This window comes from Diadema antillarum, unplaced genomic scaffold (genome assembly GCF_040938485.1).
Source record: "Diadema antillarum isolate AM-2024a unplaced genomic scaffold, OU_Dant_1.0 seq00000129_RagTag, whole genome shotgun sequence".
Lineage (NCBI taxonomy): Eukaryota > Metazoa > Echinodermata > Echinoidea > Diadematoida > Diadematidae > Diadema > Diadema antillarum.
In genome coordinates this window covers 1,242,737-1,269,799 of record NW_027271207.1, presented here as the reverse complement: position 1 = coordinate 1,269,799, position 27,063 = coordinate 1,242,737, and the positions used below count along the sequence as shown (strand labels likewise).

Genomic DNA, 27,063 nt, shown 5'->3' with positions numbered 1-27,063 from the left:
AACGATTGTATTTATATACCCCATTCTGTTCTAATATTTTATTTGTTTGTTTGTTTGTTTGTTTGATTTTTTTTATTCCAACACAATTTCATACATAAATCAAGATTCTTTTCAGTAATATCACATGGAATATCAGTAAGCAGATTACAATGTACATGATTCAAAGAAGGAAAATCGATGTGTAAATTAATTTCATTAACAAAATATAACTCGTATTACGTACCAAATTTCCAAATAATTATCTGAGAAATTATGCGGAAGAAGGACTGCCACTATAAGCAAAAACTTGAGCACGTGGCAGCCCAGGGACCTATCTACATAATACACAAAAAATTATATTGTTTGCGGAAAGGAGAAATACTGGAGAAATTTTGCGTTGCGAGGTCTTCCCAAAATTTCACCGCTTGGAAAATTTTGTAGGCCTGCCATCGCACTCATCACTCATCATTCATCACAGCAAATGCATATAGGTCGGATTACAGAGCCCAGTGGCGGATCCAGAGGGGGTGCAACCGGCGCACGCCTCCCCCCCCCCTTTATTTTTCGTTAAAAAACAAAAGAAATAAAAAGAAAAAAAAGGAAATGAAACCCGGAAGTAGCACCAGAAATTTTAGTTATGCCCCCCTTTACATATTCCTGGATCCGCCCCGCAGAGCTGTATACAACCATAATAACTTTCTTCGTTGTCTCTTAATCACTGCAGCAGTGTTCTTGGCACAACAAGCAACAAAACTACTAGATACTTCATATTGGCACACATTGACTCATCATAATAAGGGATTGTATATGCACGCGGCCCGGGTGACAGGGAAAAGCAAAAAAAAAAATCTTAGATATTAGATTGTAATAATTATAATAACATGCAGTGTCTAACATATTTGAATAACAAAGACAAAGACACACACGGGCTCACGCCAGGTGCATTATGATATATTCCAAAATTACGTTCGTTTATACTGGTCCCCGATTTTGGTATAGAGTAGATAACAGTAGAAAGGACTCTTCTGAATTCATTATACTTTCAAAGACAATGATAAAATTGTTTAGCATTCTATACATGCGACACTAGATAATTGAATTGTTCATTATTGTAACCCCCATACATTAACTTACACCTGTCGTGATGACGGATCGAGTGGCGTATTCAGAACCTTTTTCCTTCAATCTTTCTGTGACCCCTCCTCTCTTCACTTTGTCTTTCAATGTGCTTTGAGGTCTAAGTTTTTTTTTTTTCTTCCTTCCTTTTTTGTTGTGTGATCAACTATGTGCTTGTTTCTGCTGTCCCTTTTGTCTCTTGAGTATTTTTGTACTCACGGCCTTATGAATAATGTATGTGCCGCAAATGTCATTTTATTTTAAGTTTGTATGTTCTCTATATATACTTTAAAATACTTTAAAATCAGTATGTATGAGCATATATTATATGTATTTGTCGTAAAATGCTCTAATTGTAAATAGATAAATTTGGATAGATAAGATGATTTGGGTATTTCGTTTTTTGAGTGATCTATACTCAGCTTTTCAGTATAGGTCACTCATTTCAATCGATTTATTCCCTTACATTTTTTTTTTTTACCACTGCAAGGTATATGCATTGTTTATATTCAGTAATTCAACAAAAACTTAATGATCTGCATTGTAAAAAAAGATTAAAAATAATATGCATTATTCATGTATAGGCCTCCTTTGTATTCTGTATTATTTTTCTGTTATAGATGAAAATAAAAGTTCAATTGAATTGAATTGAATTGAATTTTTATCATTTTCCGTATAGGACACAGACTGATAGAATCACCAATAGACTTTTTATATAAGACGATGTATAAGACAAGATTCAATAAGATAGAAGTGTAATAAAACAATATTGAATACAGTGGAAAAAAAAAAACAGTGAGGGGAAGAAATGGGAAGCCCGCACCATTTCAGTGTGCATTCCGAGGCTGGACAGGTGCTATCTATAGCAGGGACGGTGAAGAAAAGAGATCTGTGAAAGTCAACAATTCATGTCAATGAACACTACACCATACATTGAATCAATCATTTGCACTTAATGATGATGATTAAAATTTGTAGACAATTGAGGCCGTTAATCGATCTGCTCGGGCCAGCGCAAAATTATTAGCATGTATTCAGCTTACTCATGTATATAGATACAGATCAATAGATCAATAAATTAGTGAATACCCATGCAACAATTTTTGCAGCATGTTTTCGATTGGCTATCATCGTTCACAGAACCTTTTTCATTAATGGAAAAAATGAAGAAAAAAAACAATGATTGCACTGTGATAATAATAATGATGATAATTCACAATATTTATAGAGCCCTTATCACATTAAATGTTTCTAAGCGCTAGGGGAAAAGGACAGAGAGAGGGGGAAAATTCAAGGAAGAAGGTACAGTTTCAGGAATAGTTAGAAACACATAACAATAATTACCAGCTGCACATGCTCACACATGAGACTATTCAATGGACAAATAAGTTTGTAACGTAGATTTACTTTTTTTTTATATTGAGTCAGTTCGTTTTCTACTTTCAGATAGATTATTCCACAGCTGAGGGGATGCTGACTGAAAAGATCAAAATGAACGGTAAGATTGGGTAGGAATTGCTGTTTGATCGCAAGTTCCGAGAGGGTAACCTTTAACAGCTTTTGATAATAGAAGGGTGTCGTGTTTCGCAAATGTTTGAAAGTTAACAAAAGAATCTTTCAGTTTATTCCTTTCCATATTCTTAACATGCATATACATAGTGTAGTACATGTATATGCAACTCGCAGTAGTGGGGTAACAGCAACAGCAACAGTTTACCAGTTTAACCCTGGCCTCAGTTTATGTGCGCATCTGCCCTCAGTCAGACCATGTTGCTAACTCCTAGATGGTGTCCGGTGTTTGTTCGTGTTTTTGTTTTGTTTTTGAATAACCGACTTCAGCAAAGTCTATAACTCGTAGGGGTCAAAGGTTGTTGTACAGGCAACTGTGAACGCCATACGCTTGATCCGCCGCTAGTATGGGAAGTGAGGACTGCTGCCTTGTGTGAGAGAAAATACAATTTGACGATGAATGAAGAAACCAGGGTCTCAAAATGTATAACAAAAAAACTGTGAGTGCCTTGTTCTTTCTTTATCATTTCATTACCAATCTGTCATACTTTGACTTTGATGCTTTGTTGAGTAAACTGAGAGGTAACTTTTTGGAGCTGGGTACGGTTGATTAAACTAATGCTAGTTCTCAGTCCCTCACGTATGAATGCGTGTTGCATTGGTACATGGACCATGGTGCCTGATCTATCTCGCTATGCTATGGCTGTCGAATCAAGTAACCAGTTAGTAGTATTGTACGTTGTAGTAGTTGACGGTCTACTTGTAGTACTAGTACTTAGTAGTAGTAGTACGTGTAGTACTAGACTATACTAGATCAAGCAGTTACCCAAGGTGTGTTGTTTCTTCGTCATTTTTATTAGATTGCCAAATGTACATGCTGCTTTTTTTAGTGGTTAGTAGAAAAAATGTGTCTAGAGCTAGAGTCTACACTACCGGAGTGCAAAAAAGAGTCAAATATGAACAAGAAATTCAAATAGGTAGCCTATTCTCATCAACAACATCAACATGCACATGCAACAAAGAAAGAGGGAGGTTGGTTTGTTTTTTGGTTTTTTTTTTTTCACACGACTTATTTTTCGCACTTGGCCAAGTGAAGTACATACGTTAGAACCTAACTAGTCCTAAGATTTAAAGAAGAGTTTTGCATGATATTGATTTTGATAGTTTGGAAACTGTATGTGACACATTTCGAATGATTTTGCTAGGTTTTACTTTAGGCTACTTGGAAATCAAAGGGTTCCTGTTCTTAATTCACCCCCCCCCCCCCCCCCCCCCCCCCCCCCCCCCATGTAAAATTGTGTGTTTGTTTATTTGTTTTTGTACTTAATACATGTACATGTATCCCATTTTATCAAAGAGGACGGCACTTTTTATTTGGATCAAATAAAGATGTGTTGTTTATAGAGGGAAAAATGCTGTAAAAGAAATATTTGCTCAAACTCTAACCCTGACCACAAACCTACACGTAATAGGTTTCTACAGCATATGTTTACCTAGTACATCTTGTATTAGTAAGGTTTCACTTTACCTATGGTGCTGAAGGTAAAGCCTTGTGCCAAGTTCTGTTTTGGCAAGTATTGTAGCAGCTGCTTTCTTGTCACTCAGAACAGATTCAAGCCAATTTACATTTATGTCTAGATGGTAGTTTGATGAAGCATTCAGTCAGTCACCTACACAGTTTGCATATTTGCAAAGCAGCTCAAAGAGTTCAAAGTCTGTAATATGCATGTGGCTGAAGCTTATAAAAGTTAATGTCTGTGATTTTTGGACAACATGATGTGTCACTGTGACACTAACATGGGAAAAATGTTGGAAATCTCCAGTGACTAGCAATGTAAACAAACAAACTTTGTTTTGCAACTCCCCAGGGAAAGGTACCTGAACCGGGAACGTGTGGAAAGAAGATTTGATACCTCAGGACAAGGACTGTACAGGACACATCCGCTGGTTGTGAGTAAAATGTTGTCCTTAGTTTTAGCCAATGGAGTGCATCCTGTTGTACTTGGACATCTGTGTACTCTGATCATTCAATAATTGGACATCAAGGTATACATTTGTGTGTTCTATGAACTGAATGTAGCTAGATCGATAGAAAGATGAAAGAAAACGTTTAATAAAGCAATCAGTGTTGGAACTTGTAAGAATCATCCACATTATTTATGATTATATAGGAATATAAAAATTTCAAACTGCAAATGTACCTGTGCCTTGTGTTTAGCAACAGTCATATGAATCATAGAAACATTATCTTTGAGATTTGATATGTATACAACAAATAAATATTATCTGTGAATATTGTATAATATGTCTTGGCTTTTTTTCTATGTGTACATCAGGTGAAGCTTGAGCTTGCCTATCTCATTGCTAATGAGGACCAGAAGAAATCTGAGCAGGAGGCTTGTCAGGGCAAAGGAGATGGTGATGGAGGGAGCGGATTGCAGCACAGTGGAAGACGAAGGAGAAGAGGAGGGTCTTCCGAAGACCAAGCACTGACTCCAAGAATCCAGAGACTCCCTCAGAAGAAGACCAGAATACAGATGTCGGAGATCACAAGGCTGACTCAGTCTGCTCATACCACTCTTGTGAGTTCACAATGTACAACACACGTCTTTCTCAAATTGGTTGCAGAAAATACTGGAGAAATTTTGTCTGTCTGACTTTCGAGAGAATTTTCCAGTGCAAGGTGTGTTGAATGAAAGTGTATCACAAAGCAGTGTATTAAAGTGAAAAATCTGTGGGAAATTAGACAACAGGTGTACATTTGAAAAAAAAAATAACAAAAATAACAAAAAAACTGATGCATAGTTGTTTTAGCCAATAGGCGTCTCATACTGAGTGCACGAACGCTTGCTTAGTGCGCGAACCTTTGTTACAAGTGTGTGATAAACATGTTGCCCGGGGGGGGGGGGGGGGGGGGGGGGGGGGTGGGGGAGAGGAGGGGGGGGTTGGCTAAGACACCTCAAAATGAGCTCATGGCTGCGCCCAGTGCCACAAATTGTCTGCTGCCCTCAACGAACCCGAATCGGTCTATTGTTTTATGTACTATACTGGTTGAACAACAGGTGAGGAAGTAGGACTTGTCTTTAAATACGTGTTTTTGATGATATCACAAACTAACTAGTTTGTTATTTCACTGGTCATTCTCCTGATATATAGTCCAAATGTCAGAAGTCTGTAGGCCTATATTGACTTTTGACATCCAACACAGTTGTGACTGTAGATTTGAAAATGCAAGTTTGAATCAAAGTGTAGCTTTTTAAAGGTAGGGGATACCTTTTACAGACCTCCCAAAATGCAGCAAAACATTAAATATGAACCTCAGGGGACTTGCTTAGGCCACTGCTTAGAAATTTGGAAGTCAACAGTTATCTAAAATTTGAATAATGCACAAAACTCAACTACTCAGTAGTTCTGTGTGTAAGCCTCTTTGTTGCATTCTTCTGTATTTGTGATCTATAAACACAAATCTAAAAGTACAAGAGCTGATGTAATAACATATACAGTGTGTGGTAAGAATGTATATAGAAATGTTTGTAAGTGTTGATGAACTTTCTTCACAAAATATACATGATGGACACACATGCAGTACATGGGTCTGCAAAGGTAGCCTAGTAATGTAGTGGAATTTACGGTGAGCCCCGAAAACAATTCAATTCAAAATCTAACCGTCAAAAAAATGTACTAAATGTTACCCTTCACTTTCAATACTTTATGGGAGTTTCAAAAAAGATATTCTCTTCAACATACCACTGTATTTATACAACTCTTCATTTAAGGCGTGCAAATGGATTTTCTACCTTTAAAACTGATTACATTTATGAAAGAGTTATCACTTTAAAGATTGTCCTTTCCCTGGCATATTTTCTGTAAGTGTAATGAAGTCAAGGCAAGTCACAGCTAGTGCAAGCTGACTCCTGTGTGGAGTCTACAAAATGAATGTGAGTGTACAGCAAAACATTGGGTTGCTCATCCTGTATTTTCCTGCCCAAACAAGCAAGTACAATGTGTGTGATGCATACATTATAATGACATTTTTTGACATGATTGCACTGTTCAGAAGTGTGTGATCAGTTCTTCCCGGTTTTCAAGCTCTGATATTTTCCTTCCTTCAATATACCTGCACCCTTGTAATACTTGTGTCAACCCTTGCAATAATGTAAAATGTTTTATATCCACTTTTGATGTGCTATTACATTTTCCATTCAAAGTTAACTCATCCTTAACAGTGAAGTATCACAGTAGAAGTCAGGTCAGGTGAATTTTATGATGAGAGTGTAGCATGCACACATCTTCATATTCTTTTGAAAAGTCTGTCAGTTTGATATTCTTTTTCTTTTGTGTCTCACAGAAAAGCATAGATGCAGACAAGATCAGCACAGTGTATCGCTTTAGGCAGCAGATGGTCCCTTACGATGTCCGCCATCAGGTAAACACCCAAAACCCTATTCTCATGGTTGGGTAAAAGTCACTTCCGGAGTAGCTGGAGTGAAAACAAACAGCTTGCCATGTACAGTACATGTGCGGATTTGGAGTGTGAATCGGTGTGAATGCATGTGCATACAGCTAGTGTACCAATCTATGATAAGATACAAACAAGACACATCATTGGCATGTAAAATCCTTGATCTACAATTCTTTTACCTATAAATTTATCAATGATTTTTTCCTGTGGCTATTTAGTAATGATAAGATGGACCTTATCTGACAGTTTCTTGTAATTTGAAAGCCAATTATAGAAGAAAAGTAGATATTCTAATCTCAAAAAATACTCCAATCGTGGGTTTCTATTTCACTCTATCCGTTACTAATTACCAAGATGTCTGATCGTGTAAACACACTTTGAGCATTTACCCATTCACAGTAAAAACAGTGTACAATGAATAGTAACATACATGTGGTGTTTTATTAGAATCATACCAGGTTTAAACATTAAACATGATTAGCATAGTACAAACACTGCATGTATAAGGGTTTCTTCTGGAAAAGGTATCCTTTTTAGTCACTTGTCCTAAATGAATAAAGTAATGATTGGATAAAAAATAGATTTGTACACATACACACAGTGTATGATACAGCAAGCAAAAAGGAGAGAGAGAAACAATTAGATTAAGAAATATGTAAGAACAAACAACATATTTCAATAATGACGCATCATTAACATACCATGGTATAACTCAGAAGAAACATAAACCAATTAATTGCTTGTATTCATACTGGTCTATGATTTCCCCCCCCCCCCCCCCCCCATTGATTCACAGGGTAAAGTGAAACAGGTTTCTACCAATGTACATGCCTTCCTGAATGCTGAAGAGGCCTGGAGATATCGGAGAGAGAACGGTAAAGTAACTTTCCACGAAGATTTTAGGCCGAGGAGAAAGCAGCTTTGAATGAAATCTGTCTTTCCTAAGTAGTAATCCAGGCAAAGATCTAAGCCTTTGGATAAATAATGACATTTCATAGAGGTAACGCCATTCGATGGCAGTGTTAGCGTAAAAATTGAAGTGAATTTAGCCCCCAGTAACTAAACTATTCTACAAATCCTTAAAGTTTGAACACTGTAATCTCTGTGAAAATCATTTCTCACATTTTTAGCTTTTTAACTTTGAGTGTTACAGCAAATAGAGTATTCAAACTTTATCAAAAACAGTGCCTACAGCAGAAGACTTTAGTTGATATGAGCACTCAGCTATTGTATTCTTAGAATGGACGCACCGTTTCTCCAGCAATGTAGCCTGTAGGTCTGAATTGATGATTTTATGCTTGGCCTGAAAATAGTGGCATTATAATTTTTTGGCATGCCAATATGTGTCCACAACATATCGTGTACCTCCAACCTGAAAGTTCTGCTCTATTCCGTATTTGCTCTTTTCCTATGCCATTCGAATCTTGCCAAGACAAGACGTGTTTAAGTCTGATCGGTCTTTTCTTCATATGTCTGATTTTAATTTTCAGATGAGCGTGAGAAAGTGAGAAAATTTAGAGAGCAACAAAAGGCAAAGGTAAGAAATGCTGTTGTATGCCATGTTCACCTCACATCGCACAGCTACTATAGTCCTTGATAGTGTTTTTAAGGTTGGGTGAAGTTTCGCACAAAGTTGTGTGCTATCTTAAGCCTCCCAAAATTACCAGTTTAGTCACAGTACAATCCATTAGAATAAGAAAAAAAAAATGAAAATCATACACGTAGCAAGAACAAAATCATTGAACATTTATACAGAATCATAGAAGAAATTAAAGTTTCTGTTTGCATTCTTTTTTGAAGAAATTATAAAAATCTTTTTGTTTTCCTCTTTTCTTCTTTTGTTTTTCATAAGTTGAAATTTCAGTAGGTACAACAAAAAGTGAATTCAATCAATTTATGTACAATCAATTTACATTTGCTGTGTTTCAAGGAGTGTGAAAATTGTTCCCTGTAAATATCTTTTGCTGTTTAATCATCATGGAAATGTGAAGCAAAAATAAACCTGCCGTGGCACTAATAAATGCCTGAAATGTACTTATATATATCACAATACAGTAAACTTGTTCACTCATTTTAGAGCCACAATCTGAGGATCAGTTTTATGACTGGAATCTGGATTAAGTTGAAAATTGTTTGCTTTTAGCGGGCAGTGAGTTGTGAAGTTAATTTCAGGGGCTGTCCCGTCATAAAAATTGAAAGAAAAAATATTCTTCGCTTTAACTGATAGATCAATGTATCCCTCATGATGACATTACTGTGGAACGATGTGCAGAAAAGGTCCTCATTGTTGTGATTACCAGATCCTGTAGATTGGCAAAACCAGTTACCTTAATGCAGTTTACAGACAATGTCATGAGTTCATGAGTTATTCCTGCATGCCCTTTTAGATTTATCAACCAAACACACCAAAAATTCATTGAAATCTAATGTTTGCCAATGGGCTTGTGATTTTGGCAATCCAAGAGTTTAGCAGGAAAATGATTTTGGCTTATGGGTAGTGAAATGGCTTCGTTTAGCCCTTTTTCCTCCTTCCATTCTATGTCATTAGGAAGTATTGAGTAGAAGGTCTTTGCCTGGAGGAAATCAGATATCACTCAATGTCATTTCCACTAGGCTCATTTTATCAAGACACAAACCACAAAGGACCAATACAATTATGTTTTATCGGAACTGTTATCAGTGATAGCTGTAACTCTATGAGAATCCCACAAACCAGCAAGCTTTCTCATAGCTAAACTGTAAATAGCAAGAATGTTCTTTAATTGTGCTATTAAAGCCAATTACATTGAAGTTTCCAGCTAAGAACACTAAATGGTCAAGGACCCTATGAGTGGGACCAATTCTGATGATAGTGGATTTTATCTAATTTTATCCATGCTCTTATGTAATATTTGTTATGCATGTTCACAACATCCTTTGTTGTTGGACCTTCTGGCCACTAATAGAGGAGTGATTCATATCTTGCAAGAGGCCCAGCATGAGAATGATTTTTTTTTCTCCCTGCCCCCCCCCCCCCCCCCCCTTCCCTAGGCAAGAGCACAGGCTGCCAAGGAAATGCGTGAACAAGAGCTGGCCAAACTCCCACTAGGTGTCAGGTAAGTCAGTACAGTGTTCTGCACTTCCCATAGTATAAACTGCTGAATCATTATTCCCCTTATCCCAAGATTGAGAGAAGTGTCCAGGTAGTGACCCATTGCTGACCCTGTGTGTAAGGTACAGGAAAGAGAGGGATGGGGGAGGGGGGTACAGGAGTATCACTCTCCCTCCCCCCCCCCATCACACACACACACACACACACACACACACACACACACACACACACACACACACACACACACACACATTCACACACAGAGAAGTGTGTTTAGTGCAGCTGAAAAAAAAGGCAGTTCTATATTGCACATGCATCATTATTCTCATTGACTGGCCTGAATCATTAGTATGACACATGAATAGTCTTTTCTGGAGATGAGGCTGTTAACCCATTGAGGACGAGTCCCGAGGATACTGGGGCAGGTGTCTATGGGAAATGCGTGTTGTAGCAAAATCAGCCTGTCCTGTAAGGGGTTAAAGCTGCTAAAATTAGCCCAAGGAGACCAGATAACGTCATTCTCATGTTATCATTAATCGTCAAGGAATACATGATCATCAAGTCTGAAGTACTTTGCTCTATTCAAGATCTTACTAAGATTTTGCATGTGCGCTGATGAGGAATATTCATACATACTGACTACATAAACAGTATTCCTACTGGGACTTTATGATGCAAAATAAAAGGTACAATAGAATTCTAAGACGTAAAGATGCCATGTGTAAATAAGAGTGAAACATTTAAAACCACAGTATTTGTCATATGCCATTATCAGAAATCAAAACAAGAAAACAAAATTAAAGCCTTTGCCCTATTTATAATCGGTCTATGTCTCATGTAGGTGATATTTTCCCCATTCATATTGATATGGTGGAGGTAAAAAGAAAAGAAGTTGGAGAATCATTTTGTAGAAAATACCACTTTTTAGATCTGAATAAGGTACTGAAAAACATATAATAAGTCACAAGAATTCATCTAAATCAAGATGACTGTAATCATGCAGATAATTAGTCACTTGAAACAGAAATGACAATCTCCCTTTAAACTGGAAAACTGTAGCACATGCAAATAGTAACCATGATATTGAAGCATCAGTAATGTTGACCCATTCACAGTAGGGTGAATTAAACTGGGATGATTATTTTTAGGAGAGCCCGAGAGGCTAGAGTGGAAGTGGCAAGTCCGGTCTCATGTTGGCAGGATATTTGGTTCTCCTTTGTTCTAGATCAGATTTTGCTTCATCATTCCCCAGCAGAAAAAAGAGAGGGGGAGGGGGAATTTGGATGTTTCAACAACCTCCCTAATAGAATAACTGATTTAATCAGCTCTCTATGGGATGTACTGCTAGCGTTGAAGTATAATCTACACAATCGTCTGGGCAGTTTTTTTTTTATTTTATAGTGTGGTAACCTTCTTTCATACATATATGAGGATTTTTTTCTCTATCACGAGTATTGAGAATTATCTGTTAAGATATCATGCTAATATCTATATATTTGGCATCACTGTGACAATGATGTACTTTGGGGAATTGTGCAAAGTTTGGTGTGCACGATTGATTATCTACACCTATCAAAGTTCTATAAGGACCCGATTTTCAAAGGAAGAGCCGTGCATAACCCTGTAAATCAGAAACCTGACCAGCAGATTGTTGCATGCAGAAATAGACATATGTGACAACACATCAAAAATTTCTCCTTTTTTTCCCCCTTTTACAAGCACTGTCATTTAAATCACACATAGTTGGCATCGAAAAGTAAGTTTGGAAAAGAGGATTAAAACTGCTCCCGATGCAACTAAAATTTTTATCCAGAAAATTTGATACAACAAAGTAAAAACTTAGTTCCCCAAATTATTATCATCAAAGTCTATGGTGCAAAATTATGTTTGGTTTTAATAAAATTTGGATATCACAAGAGAAAACTCCTAGTCAGGGTACTGTTGTAATTTAAGTCTCCTGTAGTAGTTATACATAGACCAATTTCACTATTGATATAAGACACATCAGTGTGATTATAACATGGAGCAGATATTTTCTTTCTATACGTTGTACTTGTAATTATAGATATACACACTAGTCAAACTTTTCCCGAAAAAAAAAAATGATTTGTGTTATATTTCATGCATATGAAATCTGGGGCCTGACTTTCTCAGAGTCTACATAAGTGTAGCAAAAACCAAAAACAGCTGAAAACTGCTTATCCAATAGTGCCGAGCCAATGGAGTAAAATGGAGTCAAAAGGCCATGGGGCCTGAGCTTTTGATCCTAACAGAATCTTCGTCAGAGGCAAAATGACAAACAGACAGGGAAAGCAATCACATGAACTACACAAACAAGCACAGTCAGGGGAGGGATAGGGACGCAGAACAAAGAAACAAAAGGGAAGGGTCAGAAGTGACTGGCAGGGATCAAGGTAGCCCAACAAGGCAGGGAGGGCGATTAAAGCAAAAGGTTGGACAGACAAAAGACAGAGGTGGGCCGGTCATGATCCCAAGGATCCAGGGGCCAACCTTTGAAGGATAAGGATGAATAGGAAGGGAACATCAAACAAGCTTAAGAACAAAAGAGGGATGATCAAGAATAGGAAAAGAGTGAATGATTCTGCTAAAGCTCAGACCCCGTTTGACTGCATTTTAGTCAGCATACATGTAAGTGTCACCTCTAATGCATTATCATTTCAGACTGGAGATACTGAACCAGAGGGAGAAGCCACGAACTATTGCACTTCTTGAGAGAGTCCTGGAAGACGGGGGAAAGAAACAAGATATTTCTCCACCAGCTGCAACATCGCAAGATAACCCTGCTCCTGCAGCAGCTGCGGGTAAGATCCCGGATGATTCTGAGCAAGACAGGAACCCAGAGGATGAATATGAAGATGACTTTGATGAGGAGGAGGATGAGGAGAAGGAGGAGGAGGAAGAGGATAATGATGGTAATGAACAGTTGAAGAAGGAAGTGGAAGAACAAATCTCAGAGCAGGAGCACAACGTACATGGAGATACGAAGAAGCTACAAGAGTCCGAGATGGAGGATGATGCTCTCATCGCTGCGGTGACTTCAGCCAACGATGCCCTCAGCATCTCCTCCTTTCCCGCCTCCACCTACACTCAGGCTTCCTCTGCCGCATCTCCAGCATCACCTGATGCTGCAGGAGGTAACCATGGCAACAGTACAAATCACAATGAGGGCAGCACTGTCTACGAGGATGATAGCTTTGAAAGCGACAGTGAAGAGGAAGGGGAACTGGTGTTCTCCATGGTGGACGCCGGTAGCAGTAGTGTCACACCTAGTGAGAATGTGTCTCGACCAATGTCTCGGATGCAATCCACAAGAACAGAGAGTGCGGGCGACGTAGCATCAAACCCAAATCAAGAAGATGATGTTGCCATCTCAACCAGTAGTATTAATAGTCATAGGGATGGGGTCAAAGGTGAAGATGCTTCAGTCAACCAGTCAATAGACTCTGCCAAAGTTACAACACTGGCTCACCAGTTAGCACGGACTGCAGTCAAGAGCGCAGCCCACGAAGAGGATGCAACATATTCAACCACTTCATCCATCAGTGTGAGGATGGCCGACAGGCAGGCAAAACCAGCTGGGCAAGATGGAAGAAAGGACTCGACTCAGGAATATGTGAGAACAGAGAGTGTCTTGTCGTTGAGTGACAGAGTTAGGCGAGACACAGAGGCAGACTAGAGGTACAGCTGTAACAGGGAGAATCACAGACATGCCGTCACGAAAGAAGCTGTTGTAACATATCCAGCCGTAAAGCAGTCGGCACCTTAAGCCGCAGTCTCACAGCAAAGTCTTCTGTGTTATGAGTATGAAAAGTTACATACTGGTGTGTGATTGAGTGTGTTTCCTGTTTTACACTATTTTTGTCTTCCATAGTGAGGGAAATGATGTGGCAGTATTACAGTATTACTCAGGTTTGTTCTTTTTCCTCTCATGAATGATTTGTTGTGAGGAAGGAGGGAGAAAGAAGTGGTTCTCCTTGGTATTGTAATCACTTGAAATGATTAAATGAACTGCAAATGGGAGGGGGAACAAAAAGTACTGTCATTCATCAAAACCAGAAAGAATCTATGAAGAAGGTGTTTTCCTGAGGATTTTTTGTTTGTTTGTTTTATTTGTTTGTTTGTTTTGCCAGAGGTAGGAAATTTAGAGAGGGATGTAGGTCCTACATACAATGTATTAGCTGCTAAGGAAATGAACCCACCATGACACCTCAGGTACATGTACTGACATCTTTTTGTACAAAATGGTTTCATTCATCATTCAGGACACACATGTTTGTTTGTTTTTTCATATTTGCTGCTGTAAATAAGAAATAACATTCCAAATGTATATGTATTTATTTTGTAAGATGTGTTATTACTCGCTTTTAAGTGCATTGTGAAGAATCTAGAGTTCTTACACTTAGTATGTCTGACTGTCCAAAGCACTTGAATGAATTTTGGTATTATCTTTTTCTTTTGAATAGTAAGATTATCAACACAGGAGGATAGCAAAGCTCTCCGAAGTGTGTTCTGAGTTCATGTTATGTTTAGGAGAGCTGGCCAGCTGAATTGACTTTAAGAAATAATTGTTGAATCTGATGATAGAACTGAAATTCTTCCTTTTTCCTCTTCCTTAGGATCTTGCCTTGTAAAATGTCTTCCATATCTTTCCATTAATTAATGTCTTCCAAAGATTAATTTATCAATCTGATTAGTGATGTATGCTTGCCAAATTTTCTTTTCGTAATACGTTTCTAGTTTGTTATTCCTCTTGAGACACCCAAATCTGGCAGAAGTATGTTACATGACAATTGTGGTTTGCTTTTCTCAAGACAAATGAAACCTCGATGGGGTTTTTTACGGCGTCCACACATTTTTTCAGCACTTGCACATTTAAGGATTGTGTCTCAAAGATCGAAACAAAAAGAAAAAAAAACAAGATTGATGCTCTTGTTACATCAGCTCACAATCATTGGGTGCATTCAAGTACTCTCCTTTAACAGTTTAAAGCGAACTGAACTGTACCATACCCGCACAAGAGGAGCGTTTGAACACTCCTGTTAGAAAGTACGATGTATACCATACCGAACCAAACCAAGCCAAAAGTGGACCACTTCCCGATGTGCTCCAAAAGGGTACCAAAGGCATACCAGAAGTTGGCATGTGAAGAAAGTGCATAACATGCACCTACATCATAATGCAAAGAGTTCATTCTCTTTGTTCGGGACATCTGTAACTAGTTTAAGCTAGCCAGATGAATGACCCTGTTGCTACAAATTGTATGAACCCCTCTAAAAAAATGATAATGATAAAATAAAGAAATAAAAACCCTATAAAATAGATAGGTAAAGGGGGGTTGGAGTATGAGCAACTGACATGTTTAGAAATTACCCATATCTGCACAGCGTAGGCCTAATATAATTTCCCGGATGGAAAAAAAAAATGTCATTGTATCTTAGATTATGGCACGTGACTTGGACAATTAAACTTCATAGCAACATAAATTGTGGTGCACTTGGAGCAAAGATCAAAAAGCTTTCATCACCAATAGGAAATTTGGGGAAATTCAAGAAACACAGCGAGCAGGAACAATAAAATTGAATGCGGTTGGTTGTAATAGTCTTGAATATTTTGGCAATAAGCTGATCATGAACAAGAGCGATCTGATTTGAACAATGAGAAAATTGAGCGAATAGTGTTAGCATGTGAAAGAAGTTACGGTGTATGTTGCTATGTGTAAACCACATTCCATTTCATATGAGTGAATCAGATGGATCATGTGTGTTACACGTTCAGAACATGTATTACAAGGAACAGTATATGCTGACTTGTCTAGCACTGTAGCGAAATTAGCACAAGTCAATGTGTCCAGAATATGCTGGTTAGACAAGTGATGAGGTCATTTGGTTTCGCCTTGATTCCGTACCTGTATAGTGTGTGATATACTGATACTGGAATTCTTCATAATTACATCAATCTACCAATTGCCTTGTTCATTTCTGTGTGTGTATTGTCTTGGAAATACTAGTAATAGAAAGAAGAAAGAAAAGAATGGGTTGTGGGTGTGAAGGTACACTGCAGTTTGTACCAGGGTATGTTATCATGTTTGCCATAATTATATTGGCCTATTATAGTGACTCGAACAATCTTTCATGGTAACCAGCTAGTGCAGCATTTGCCGATGAACCACTTTTCAGCACAGCTGCGAGCTGTTATGCACCACCACAAAATTCTATATGTTGAATCTGAGCTCTTCCAGAGCACATTATTCACATTTTGATGTTAAGCCAGTTGTCATATTTGAATGGCGATTAATCCCTTAACCTGCATACCTCAGGGCAGTAGATATGTCATCTATTCATTATTGACGTCCATTTAACAATCAGTGGTCATTCGATTGTCATGTGTTCGTTACCCATTTGAAACAATTCTCAGTGCTCTCATGTGAACTTGTGCAAATAAGACAATAAAGAGGCATGCATAAAATCATATTCATGCCATGCAGCCATACTTGTGTAGGTAACATTTTATTTCCTCCCCATATACAGTGCATAGTGAATTGTATTTCGAGCTTGAGGTCAATGACATGAGACAAAATTTTGAACGGGTATTCTTCAGTTTATACCCGGCAGGTCATGATGTTCCTCACATGATTTTAGGCATAAGATGGCGCATGGATAGATTAAAGTCTGACCTTGATTTCTGTGATATACGTGGCAAAGTCAAACAGACAAACCGTAATTAAAGTTAGAAGAATATAGCTGCCTCGTCTTGTTTATTTGTTTCGTTCTGAATATAATGCTGATATTGAATGAAATTCAGAGTTTAAAAGAACATCATGAAGAAAAAAACAATGCTTAGAATTGGTCCCTGAAAGATTATTCTTGTCCAAGAATTTGATGAGTATAATGTATATTGGGAGATGACGTTTTGGTGTAGATATCATGTGTAACCAGATAGACCTTTGCCTTGTGTTGCATGCATTCTGGTTGTCATTTTCTTCCCACGTGATTTCACACAAGCATACGTAGGTCAACTGGTGAATTTGCATTATCCGTTACTTCTTTCTTCACATCATACAGTTGTAGGATATTCCTGGTTCAATAATGATCACTGATTGGAAGCCACTTGTCCTCTGTAGGATGTTAACGTATGAAATGTATTCCTTTTGTACAATAAAGTATGACACATGTATTGTAAGTTCTTGTTTTCCTTTTGATGCATGAAGAGAGTGTGTATGAAGGGAGTGTGTATAGGGCGAGGGACAGAAAGCAGATGTGTGTGTACATTTGTAAGTAACGTAATTAAGTCATGTTGACAGAGGTAATAATATGGGATGATGATGCTTGCTCAATACTCTTTTATGATCAGCACTCGGAGCGGAGAAACAATCTAAAGCTCCATCGAAAGAGTATGGACGATAGGAGGTGAGGATTTCTTTAAGTCCCTTCAAAAGTTTCTTGCAAACATTCCCAAAACAGCTTTTTAAACCCAGAGATTAGAAGATACTCTATTATTGCTCATAACTGGAAGTCACCATTTCAAGAACTCTGCTGCGCGTTCGTCAAAATGTTCTTAAAACGCAACCCATGCCTTCAACTTGTCACGAAAAGTGAAAAACGTAAGCGACTGCGCTGACAAAAGCATCAGGAAATTGTCGTTCTGTTGTTTGGCTTCCTTTTCCATTCGATTAAATACCAGAATGTTCTCCTACATAAAGCATACAATGATCTGCCTATGGACGGACGGAATTAGAAATTCAATTACCCCGCTTCTCAACCGATGGGCCGCGATGTCAAAATAAATAAATAAATAAATAAATAAGTAAATAGATAAATGAATAGTTAAGAATATAAATAACTAAATAAATACATACATACATACATACATACATACATACGTACATACATACATACATATAACATAAATAGATAAATAAATGTTTTTAGTCTGTTACAAAACAAAACAGAAGCCGAAGTGGGCCTCGAGTCTTGCTCTGCTATCACGTGATCAGGTTTGTCCAACCGTTGACCTAGTGTTTGCTTTCCCCTTGCGATATACTGCAATGGCACTACCAAAGATGCATCATACCAGCACGCAATTCAATTCAGAATATGCGAAGTGCTGCACCTGTCTTTGGTAGATGGCATGGTAAGAGAAAAAAATATATATTTACCTTCGACGTGTCCCTCTCTATATAGCGTAAAAATAACCCAGAACTATGCTTGTATACATCACTACTAACATGGACGCACCATAGAGTGGTCATGCTTTATTAAATCGTCAACTTTAATAGCTGAGCCTAATGAATTACGCATGCGCTACACTTGGTAGAAGTCTCGGGTTGGTTTGAAAGGGTCGGGGCATTGGTTTCGAAAGGGTGTTGAGTCATTGCAAGAAAATATCAGCTAATTGCCCAATTTTGATGTAATTGCGATATTCATCAACATTATCCGCCCTATACATTGATAGGCAGACAGATGGATAGGAAGATAATGTAGATAGGTATAGAAAGATGGGGAAAGAAAGATATGATTAGATAGATAGATAGATAGATAGATAGATAGATAGATAGATAGATAGATAATAGATGATAGATAGATATTAGATGGATAGGTAGATAGATCGATATATATATATATATATTTCTTTATATATATATATATATATACATATATATATATATATATATATATATATATATATATATATATATATATATATGATTTATATATATGAAGAGTTTGCTTCCAAAAGGCGCTTAATCCATTATTTTTCAATGGATTTAGCGCCTTTATGAAGCAAGCTCCTCATATATATATATATATATAGAGAGAGAGAGAGAGAGAGAGAGAAACAGAGACATTTAAGTGAATAGATGAATAGATGGATAGATATAAACATAGTAAATACAGAAATAGATGAAGAGATACAGCTGATAGATATGGAAGTGGTAACAGGTGTTTTTTCGCTTCATTTTTCAACCCGAATGAAGAGCAAAAACGTCATCTGAAAAATAAAAAAACATACAGATACAAAAGGAAGTGTGGAGGTAAGAAATTCATCTTTTACTTTCAAGGATAGTCTCAATCTGTTTATACTACCTTAAGGGTCGCCTCTACGGAGTCGCCTTGCTCATTCTTTTGACAGCTATAGGGAGTACCCGGGTGCATTGTGATTACTGTGTAGTGTACTTCACGAGTCGTTTTAACCGTTTTGAAATAGTAAGCATTACATAGGTGTATTAAGGTCAATGGGAAACGTGGATTTACGTGAGATCTTAAGGACAGAAAGGGCGTGGGTGGATCTCGGTTATGGGGACCTTTATTGTTAATTTGGTTAATCAAGGGGTCTTAACAGTTCAGTTAGTTTATTAGTGTGTATGTGTATGTTTGTTGTTGTTTTTTTCTTTTGCGTGGTGTACGTTTGTGTGTGCTGAGAAATCTGCGGAGCCAGTGAGAAGTCACGGAAGCTGTACGGGAGTGATAGAAAGGGATCCGTGCAATTGTGTTATTTGTAAATGTTTATCTTTTGTCATGTTTGTGTTGCTATTGTGTGTGGGGGGGGGGGGGTAGATGTCTGTGTGAGTTTCAGCTACTAGCTATCACACTGCTGCTAATTCGGGGGTGGCATTTCGAGTAGGGGTAACCCTCTGAAAGTGTGTAATTTCATCACGATCATTTCCTGTATGAGTCCAGGTCTAAGGAGCTTGCGGACATCTTCGCTTCGCGGTACGTATGTTAAGTGACTTTTTTTCCCTCTGTTCTCCAAGTAGCTGTGTCATGAATGGGATTTCTGTGGGGTTTTTTTTTTTCTGTTTTCTTTTTCCTCAGTTCTCTTTTCTTGCCCAGGTGACTTTATGGTCGCGTGTTGATGAGGTACTTTTTTTTTTGATTAATTTGATTGCCATAGGTAGGTATACAGTAGTGCTTTCAGTAGTATATTTTAGGAGGCGTATAAAGACTTAATCAAGTCATAACATTCATCATACAATGTAAGTTTCATTGTATTATGAATTTCATGTGCAATGACACAATAATTGCCAAACGTATAGCATCCACTACTTGTTTGTTCTCACTTTCATTTTTTTCCTTTATTATTCTATAACCTATCATTGTATTTGTTAATGTGTTCATTATAACTATTATTTACATGGATATAATTATGTAGGGCCTATGTTAATTTGTACGGTAAAAGTAGGACTAAAATGCCCTGAAGAACAGCTGTATATTTGAAATACACCTGAATAATATGCAATCCTCCGTTTCCTCGTATTGCAGATTCCATGCATATTGTATTATTTTATCTGAATACGGAAATGAAACAAACAAACAGCAAACAATTGACACTGGGGAGCAGAAACTATAACCAGCAACTGCTTTTTGGTAATATTCTCATTTCCAACATAGGTTTTTGGTTTCCATAAAGTCAAGATGACTTGTGACTGGCGAAAAATTGCTGGTTAAGAATCAGAAGGATCCATTATGATCCGACCTATACGTCCCCTGTGGAAACAAAACAAACTCCTGTCAATAACGACTCCATTTGACCTAAAACATATTAGACGAGAAAAAAAAGGAGATAATTATATGATCCTTCTCATACGTATCCTTTTGTATGTAAGTCACATGGCAGACTCGGTATTAAATCCCTTAACTGTTTGTTTGTTTGTTCGTTTGTTTGTTTGTTTGTTTGTTTGTTTGTTTGGGTTTTTACTATAAATAATCATTACAGTATTTCTGTGCTCTGACAAGACTGTCAGATCAAAGTGGATACTTCTTGTAAGATTTTTGCAAAATGATTGCACTCGTTTGTGATTTCCTGAGATTCTATGCAACGTCCACGTGCCACAAACGGACAGCATTTCACGTTGGTTCTTTATGTCTCTTTTTTTTTCTCAAGGAAAAAGCTTAATCATACAAAATAGTTTGTGGTAGTGACGGTATTACATTTAAAAAGAAATGTTAGCCTGTTTCTCTTGTTTCTCGAATTGTTTGTTCTGTTCTTTTCTCTATTCTCTTTCTTGAACTGTTTTGTTTTAATGACCGAAATGACTTACATTTCGTTTCACCTTACCTACCTACCTGCAGAAATGGCTGGGCTTGATTGGGGGAATATTTCTTAATGTTTGTTCGGTTGTTCATGCAATAGTCTAAAGAAAGAAATTCACTAGGCTCCGTTTTGATGTCATTTTAAAGGAGACCTCCAGATGATTTTCAGACTTTAGCACTTGAAAATCTCGAGTTTCAGAATGTGTAGTTATGTGATAAGGAATGAGAATGTTTTCAAAATTCATTGGGAAAAAAAAATCACAATGAAGAGGATGACGACAAAGCAGATTCACATAAAAGTGCGTGATTGGATGCTCAAGGAAGCGAGACAGAAGTAGAGAGCATGTATATTCTACGCAAATAAAGTTAAGCAAGTGTTGTGGAAATGAATTACATTGCTATTACTGGAATAATTATGCAAGTGACCCTCTTACGCGTATGTCGTCATCCTTGTTTGGTGTAATTTGTTTTGGGTTTTAAGAGTATTGATTTATCCGGTCAAGGGCTACAATAAATTCCAAAAATCCATACAATAAATGATGAGAAACTATGAAAATCGTCTGGAATTCCTCTTTAACGTTAAGGGCCGTCGACGTACATGAGCATACACCATTCGGCTGCGATACCTGCTAAGGTACGTGGACACTAGCTATAGGCCTACCCAGTTGAATGGCATGCAGCCGATTGTATAACCTGTATAGAGAGAGCAGTGTTGCTTTTTTTTTCCAAATCGCTGCACAAATATTTCCCCTTGCTTGTTTGTAATCCCCTCACAATTTCCAAGCCCCTCCTTTTCAATTCGAAACGTACGATACACTGCACGGCCAAATGGGAAGTCTAGCCGGTGCTGTATAGCGTGGCGTGAAATGCGACTCGCAATTGCATTATCCCTGCCCATTACAATAGTTCCTCGTCAGTCCGAAAAGAAAAACCAGGGTCCTTGTCAAAAAGGGTAATGCCCTCTTGAAGACGATCAGTTTCCGGTAAATTCCACCTGATACACCGGTTCATCCGGTAACGGTGAAAGTATTTAAAACCAAGACCCTGTGCACACTGGATCTGGTATCGTCCCAACTGATAATTCATGGTACGAAGCAATCCGAAATGAAATGCAAACCCGGATCAGCACGAGAGGAATCATCGGACTGATATTCTGGATACCCGTTATGATGTCGCCGCCAAAGCTTTATACAGATTATCATACGGAGGCGCCAGGTGCCCGTATATGAGTTCTGTTTCCGCAACGCTGCGTGTGATGACCACTACGTACAAGTAAGCCTACTCCTTCACAGATCAAATTCGGCACGTTACGGTATTCCAAACTGGACTTGTCGTGAGTAATGTGTGGAGATTGCTATATTGTCATTCTGCCTATAAGGATTAAACTATGACAACGTTTGGTCCTTACAACACCACTCCAAACGATCGAGTGAAAGGGATAATTAGTTCAGGATCTCTTTGTTAGTTGACGGTCGACGATGCAGTGATTTAATTGTTTATCGTTTAACATACTTGGCCATTCTTCGTAAGATCAACCAAGTCAACAGTGATATCCTGCGGTCGCTTCCTGACCCTACCAACATACATCCGCTCCCTGTCTAGATAGACCTACAGCTATAGGCTTTGTCCAGCGCTCCTGAGTTGGTTGGATGACAATTCGTTCCTTAATTACTAACAGCGCACTTGTACCAAGCCAAGGTGGACAGTTTTGTTTGTTCCAATATCATTGTCATTCTCACAGGGAGAAAGAGAGAGACACACACAGAGTAGGTACAAAGAGAGAGAGAAAAAAAAAATCAAAGTTTGTGTGATTAACACGTTCAGCGATTTAGCTTGTATACGCGGAAGGGACTTAATTACCCAAACCTGTTGGTTGGTTTCGTGTAGGAGTGCCTGCGTATTGTTGAAGTGTCACCCGGTCTGTTTTTTTTACGAGCGAGCGAGCGAGAGAGAATGCTATTAAAAACCCTCTCTTCCTCATAGATAAGTCAGACTTTGCGTGTGATCATGAAAATAATATTGTGGATTAACGTGCGCCAGTGCGGACGTATGGCTGCTCGCTGGTGCGAAATGTAGGACCGCCTGGACCATACAGCGATCGATACGGGCACAAACTTTTAAATATTGTTTTCACATTCCTGATCCGCTGACTGATTGATATCTATGAGTTCCACCTACCAGGTAAGTACGTCTTCTATTGCTCTGCTTTACTGCCTCATAATTTCATTGAAATGACAGATGGTATATATCTATTGAACGCCTGAAAAAAAAAACCCAATATTTTTACCCTTTTCAAATGTCATCAGTTGAATATGACGGCCAGATATTGTAGTACTAACTTGCAAAGTTTGAAGATCCTCTCATACATTGAAATAAGCTGTCTAATGGGCCCGTACCTCAGATCAACTTGTTTTTGAAGTAACGTGCTTGTTAATATCAGGTCCCCCCCCCCCTCAAAAAGAGCATCCCTCACTAATCGTATGCAGTTGCATCGTAAATAATTGTACTAAAACCAGTTTTGTCCTTGAATATCCATCTTAAACTGCAAAAATGATTCCTTTCTATGTCCAAAAGCAATCATGAAGAGAGTGGAACTTTGAAAGGATAACCATTTTGTTGTTTTTTAAGTCAATATTATTGTGATTTTTTTTTTTTTTTTTTTTTTTTTTGCGGTGCGTCATGTTGCCTCCGTCCCTCTGCTTCCTCAACACTCGCTATAGTTGGTGAGCCCCTACATCTTCCCCTCCCACACACAGAACCTCAGTATAGGCCTATACATCACAACGTAGCATACTGTGTCCCTGTACAACGATTGTGGTATAGTTTCTAAGGCAATTCCCGAAATCAATTAACCAATGATTTCCCTTTCTGAAAAAAAGAACAGCAAATCAATGCCAACAAACAATTCAGTTTGCTTCAGACATCCGCTTCGGAGGAAATGTATTTTTCTGTTGTTATTGATATATTATGCCATTGTCTAAGCTTATTGTATAGTTTTCAAGGTTTAAGTTGCTGCTGCGTATGCAAAACATTCATCCCACGCTATTCTACCCACTGTCTGTTCTATAGCTGCTTGTTACCTTTTACGTTTGATGATTGTGACGTGGCTACTCAGGGTAATAGTGTCATGTTGTTCAAAGACACAAACAAAAATGAAGAAAGAGAAGTAGGGGGAGGGAGGCAGGTGACCAGGCAGCTGGGAAAGAGACTACAAGTATACCACTCTCGCTGGTATAACTAATTTTGTATCAATGCAAGTATATGTGGAAGAGAAACATGACCAATGTATAGGCCTACCCGTGTCATTATGGTCACGCTTGGCAGCAGAAAAGGTTCTATACATTTTCAATTGTTATGTACATGTAGCTGTTTACCAACAGGAAAAAGGTTACAAGTGGCGTATTTCTGGCATAACGAACTTTCGCGGTGCAGGGATTGGCATTTTAAGGACGTAAAAACTCTAATCAGAGATCGATTTGGGTGCAAATTTTAAATTATGTCAGGTTGGAAGCTTTGAACATGACACCACAAAGGCATTATCAAAATCTTCGTGATATACCCGATGCTGTATGAAGCTGACTTGCAGTCAGTCTCTACTAAACTTGAATACACAGGTTGTATGTTCTCTCTTCACCATGTCTTGACTAAACGCTAATGACATTCCTAATCTGCAGTCTAATTAGCAGCATTCTATGTATACATTCTACCGTCAGAGGCAAACTCAGAAGCGCCACTAAATTATCATGAGGATAATAAGAGATGAGGTATTTCTTGAAATTATTAAAAAACAAAAGAAGATGAGCATGACCAAGAGGGCGACAGAAAAAGAAAAGAATAAGAGATGAATGAAGTGAAAAAGAGGCTCTGGTGATACTGTGAACCAAAACGTACTCCTTCCTGTTATACGGATATACATTGTACATAATACCCGACTGTTTCTCACCGACCACTGACTATTATTCGGCAAACGTGTATAGACACACCAAGCAAGAATAAATACGCTTTAGTTGACGTCATTCTAAGTTATCAACACCACACTTGTTGGAAAGAAAAGGCTTTATCCGAGAGACTGCCTTTGTAAAAACATCTGTCAAATCCATGGGGGGGGGGGGGTAAAGCGTGAAAGAAAAGGTGTAGACGAGAAATAGAAAGATAGCTAGACGGACCTACAAAGACTTTGAACAAAGGCGAGAGAGACGAAGATTCAACAGCTCATCGGATACATCAACAGATGGATTATGAGGCGTTGAGCGCCGTATGGTCATTTCGCATACTATATAGCTCGTAAACTAATGTCACATGAATCGAATTATCTCTGCCATGATGATATGAGATGAAAACAACATGACGCACACTGTGGAGATAAAAGTAGTTTCATAGTAGATATAGAGGAGATGGGCACTCAATATGAAACTTGTTCACATGAGTCGACAAAGGTTTAAAAAGAATCAAGATTGTTGAATGATTTATTTGAAGAACATTTTCGGCCTAATCTAGGTGAGACTAAACGAGGGTAAACCACAAAGCGTTTTAATAGTTTTGTATACTAGTTGGATAAGTTCTTACCGTTGGAAACTGACGCGTGAGACAAAATAGAATTCATTGCATTCGTTCGTTAAATCTGCCATCTTCTCAGATGAAAGAAACAAACAAATCAGCACCCGCAACTCCGTATGACTATGAGTGATATTCTCGTTCATAGTGGCTGAAAATCTACATAGGAGGTTACTTCGCTCAGTCTTCTATTCAATTCCTTTTTGCAGTTATCATTCATTTTAAGCCCTGTTTCAACAGGGCAACGCGAGGCGTGTAAATCAAATTCCTTGCATTCTCCTCTTTTTCCGTTATATGATCATTCTTTTTTTAATCGTGTTGACTGAGATGCGTTTGGACTGACGTATAGAGCCAAAATGCTTTCCCCCCTAATGATTATTGAAATACAACGCAAACATGGAACAAACTTTGTCAAAACAGCACGAAAATTATGCTTTTTAGAGTAAGTTCTTTTTGACGTCCAATTGCAACGACGACAGAGAACATTTAAAAAAATCCAAAATCAGGAATATTGTTAATTCAGTTAACTGAAATACAATGTGTACAGTATTAATGATAACCAGATACAATATACCATATGTCATCACGGGAAAAAAAAAAACATGAAGCAAATCCCTTTGACAGAAATGAAAAAGGTGATGGTATAAAACGGGTAGGGAAAAAATAAAGACATTATCATTTGAAGTTATTCAAATGGAACTTTCAAACAAAAACTTGACCCTAGCCTATTGAAAGTCATTTTAATGTATATTTGAAATAATACTAAATCATAGACAGGTTATTCATACCATACCCCTCCCCCCTCCCCCCTCCCGTGTTTCCACGGATTTATGCTCGGCTTTCAGCACTTATAAGTGAGGATTGTGAAAACTAAACAGAAACTAAAGTTTAGATGAAATCAAAGATTCATTGTAAAGAGAAAAAAATCGCTCGACCATAGAATTTATAAATATTGGACTCCCCGTAAATCTACAAAATAGACAATTGTTGAGTAGTTTGGGGGAATCTTTTAATTACTGCGCTGTGATTATTAGTACATAGCAGCTGGTTGTGATGCCAATTTCAGGATGATGGACCATCTTGATTGCGTTTTTGGTCATATCTGTACTGATTTCCTTCCCCACCCCCTAAAAAAAAATGAAGTATATTTCATCTTCCCTTTGAACAATGGTGATTTTTCTCATTTACTTTTTATTTAGAAAAAGTTTTTGTTTTGTTTTGTTTTGTTTTTGTTTTTGTTTTGCAATCCTGCTCGCGTGAAACGATCCTCCTTCACGGTGCAGCTGTTGTTTCCTTTAAGA

At 38.0% G+C, this 27,063-nt stretch overlaps 1 protein-coding gene across 1 annotated transcript; it reads left to right on the top strand.

Annotated features, from left to right (window-relative positions):
- Nucleotides 1–3,060: 3,060 nt before the first annotated feature.
- Nucleotides 3,061–13,854, top strand: LOC139727376 (uncharacterized). The gene is made up of 9 exons (XM_071638336.1): nucleotides 3,061–3,104; nucleotides 4,473–4,554; nucleotides 4,941–5,186; nucleotides 6,953–7,030; nucleotides 7,863–7,941; nucleotides 8,557–8,603; nucleotides 10,097–10,161; nucleotides 12,840–12,979; nucleotides 13,133–13,854. Exons 1-9 carry the CDS (start codon nucleotides 3,061–3,063, stop codon nucleotides 13,852–13,854), a joined length of 1,503 nt encoding a protein of 500 aa, XP_071494437.1.
- Nucleotides 13,855–27,063: the final 13,209 nt, after the last annotated feature.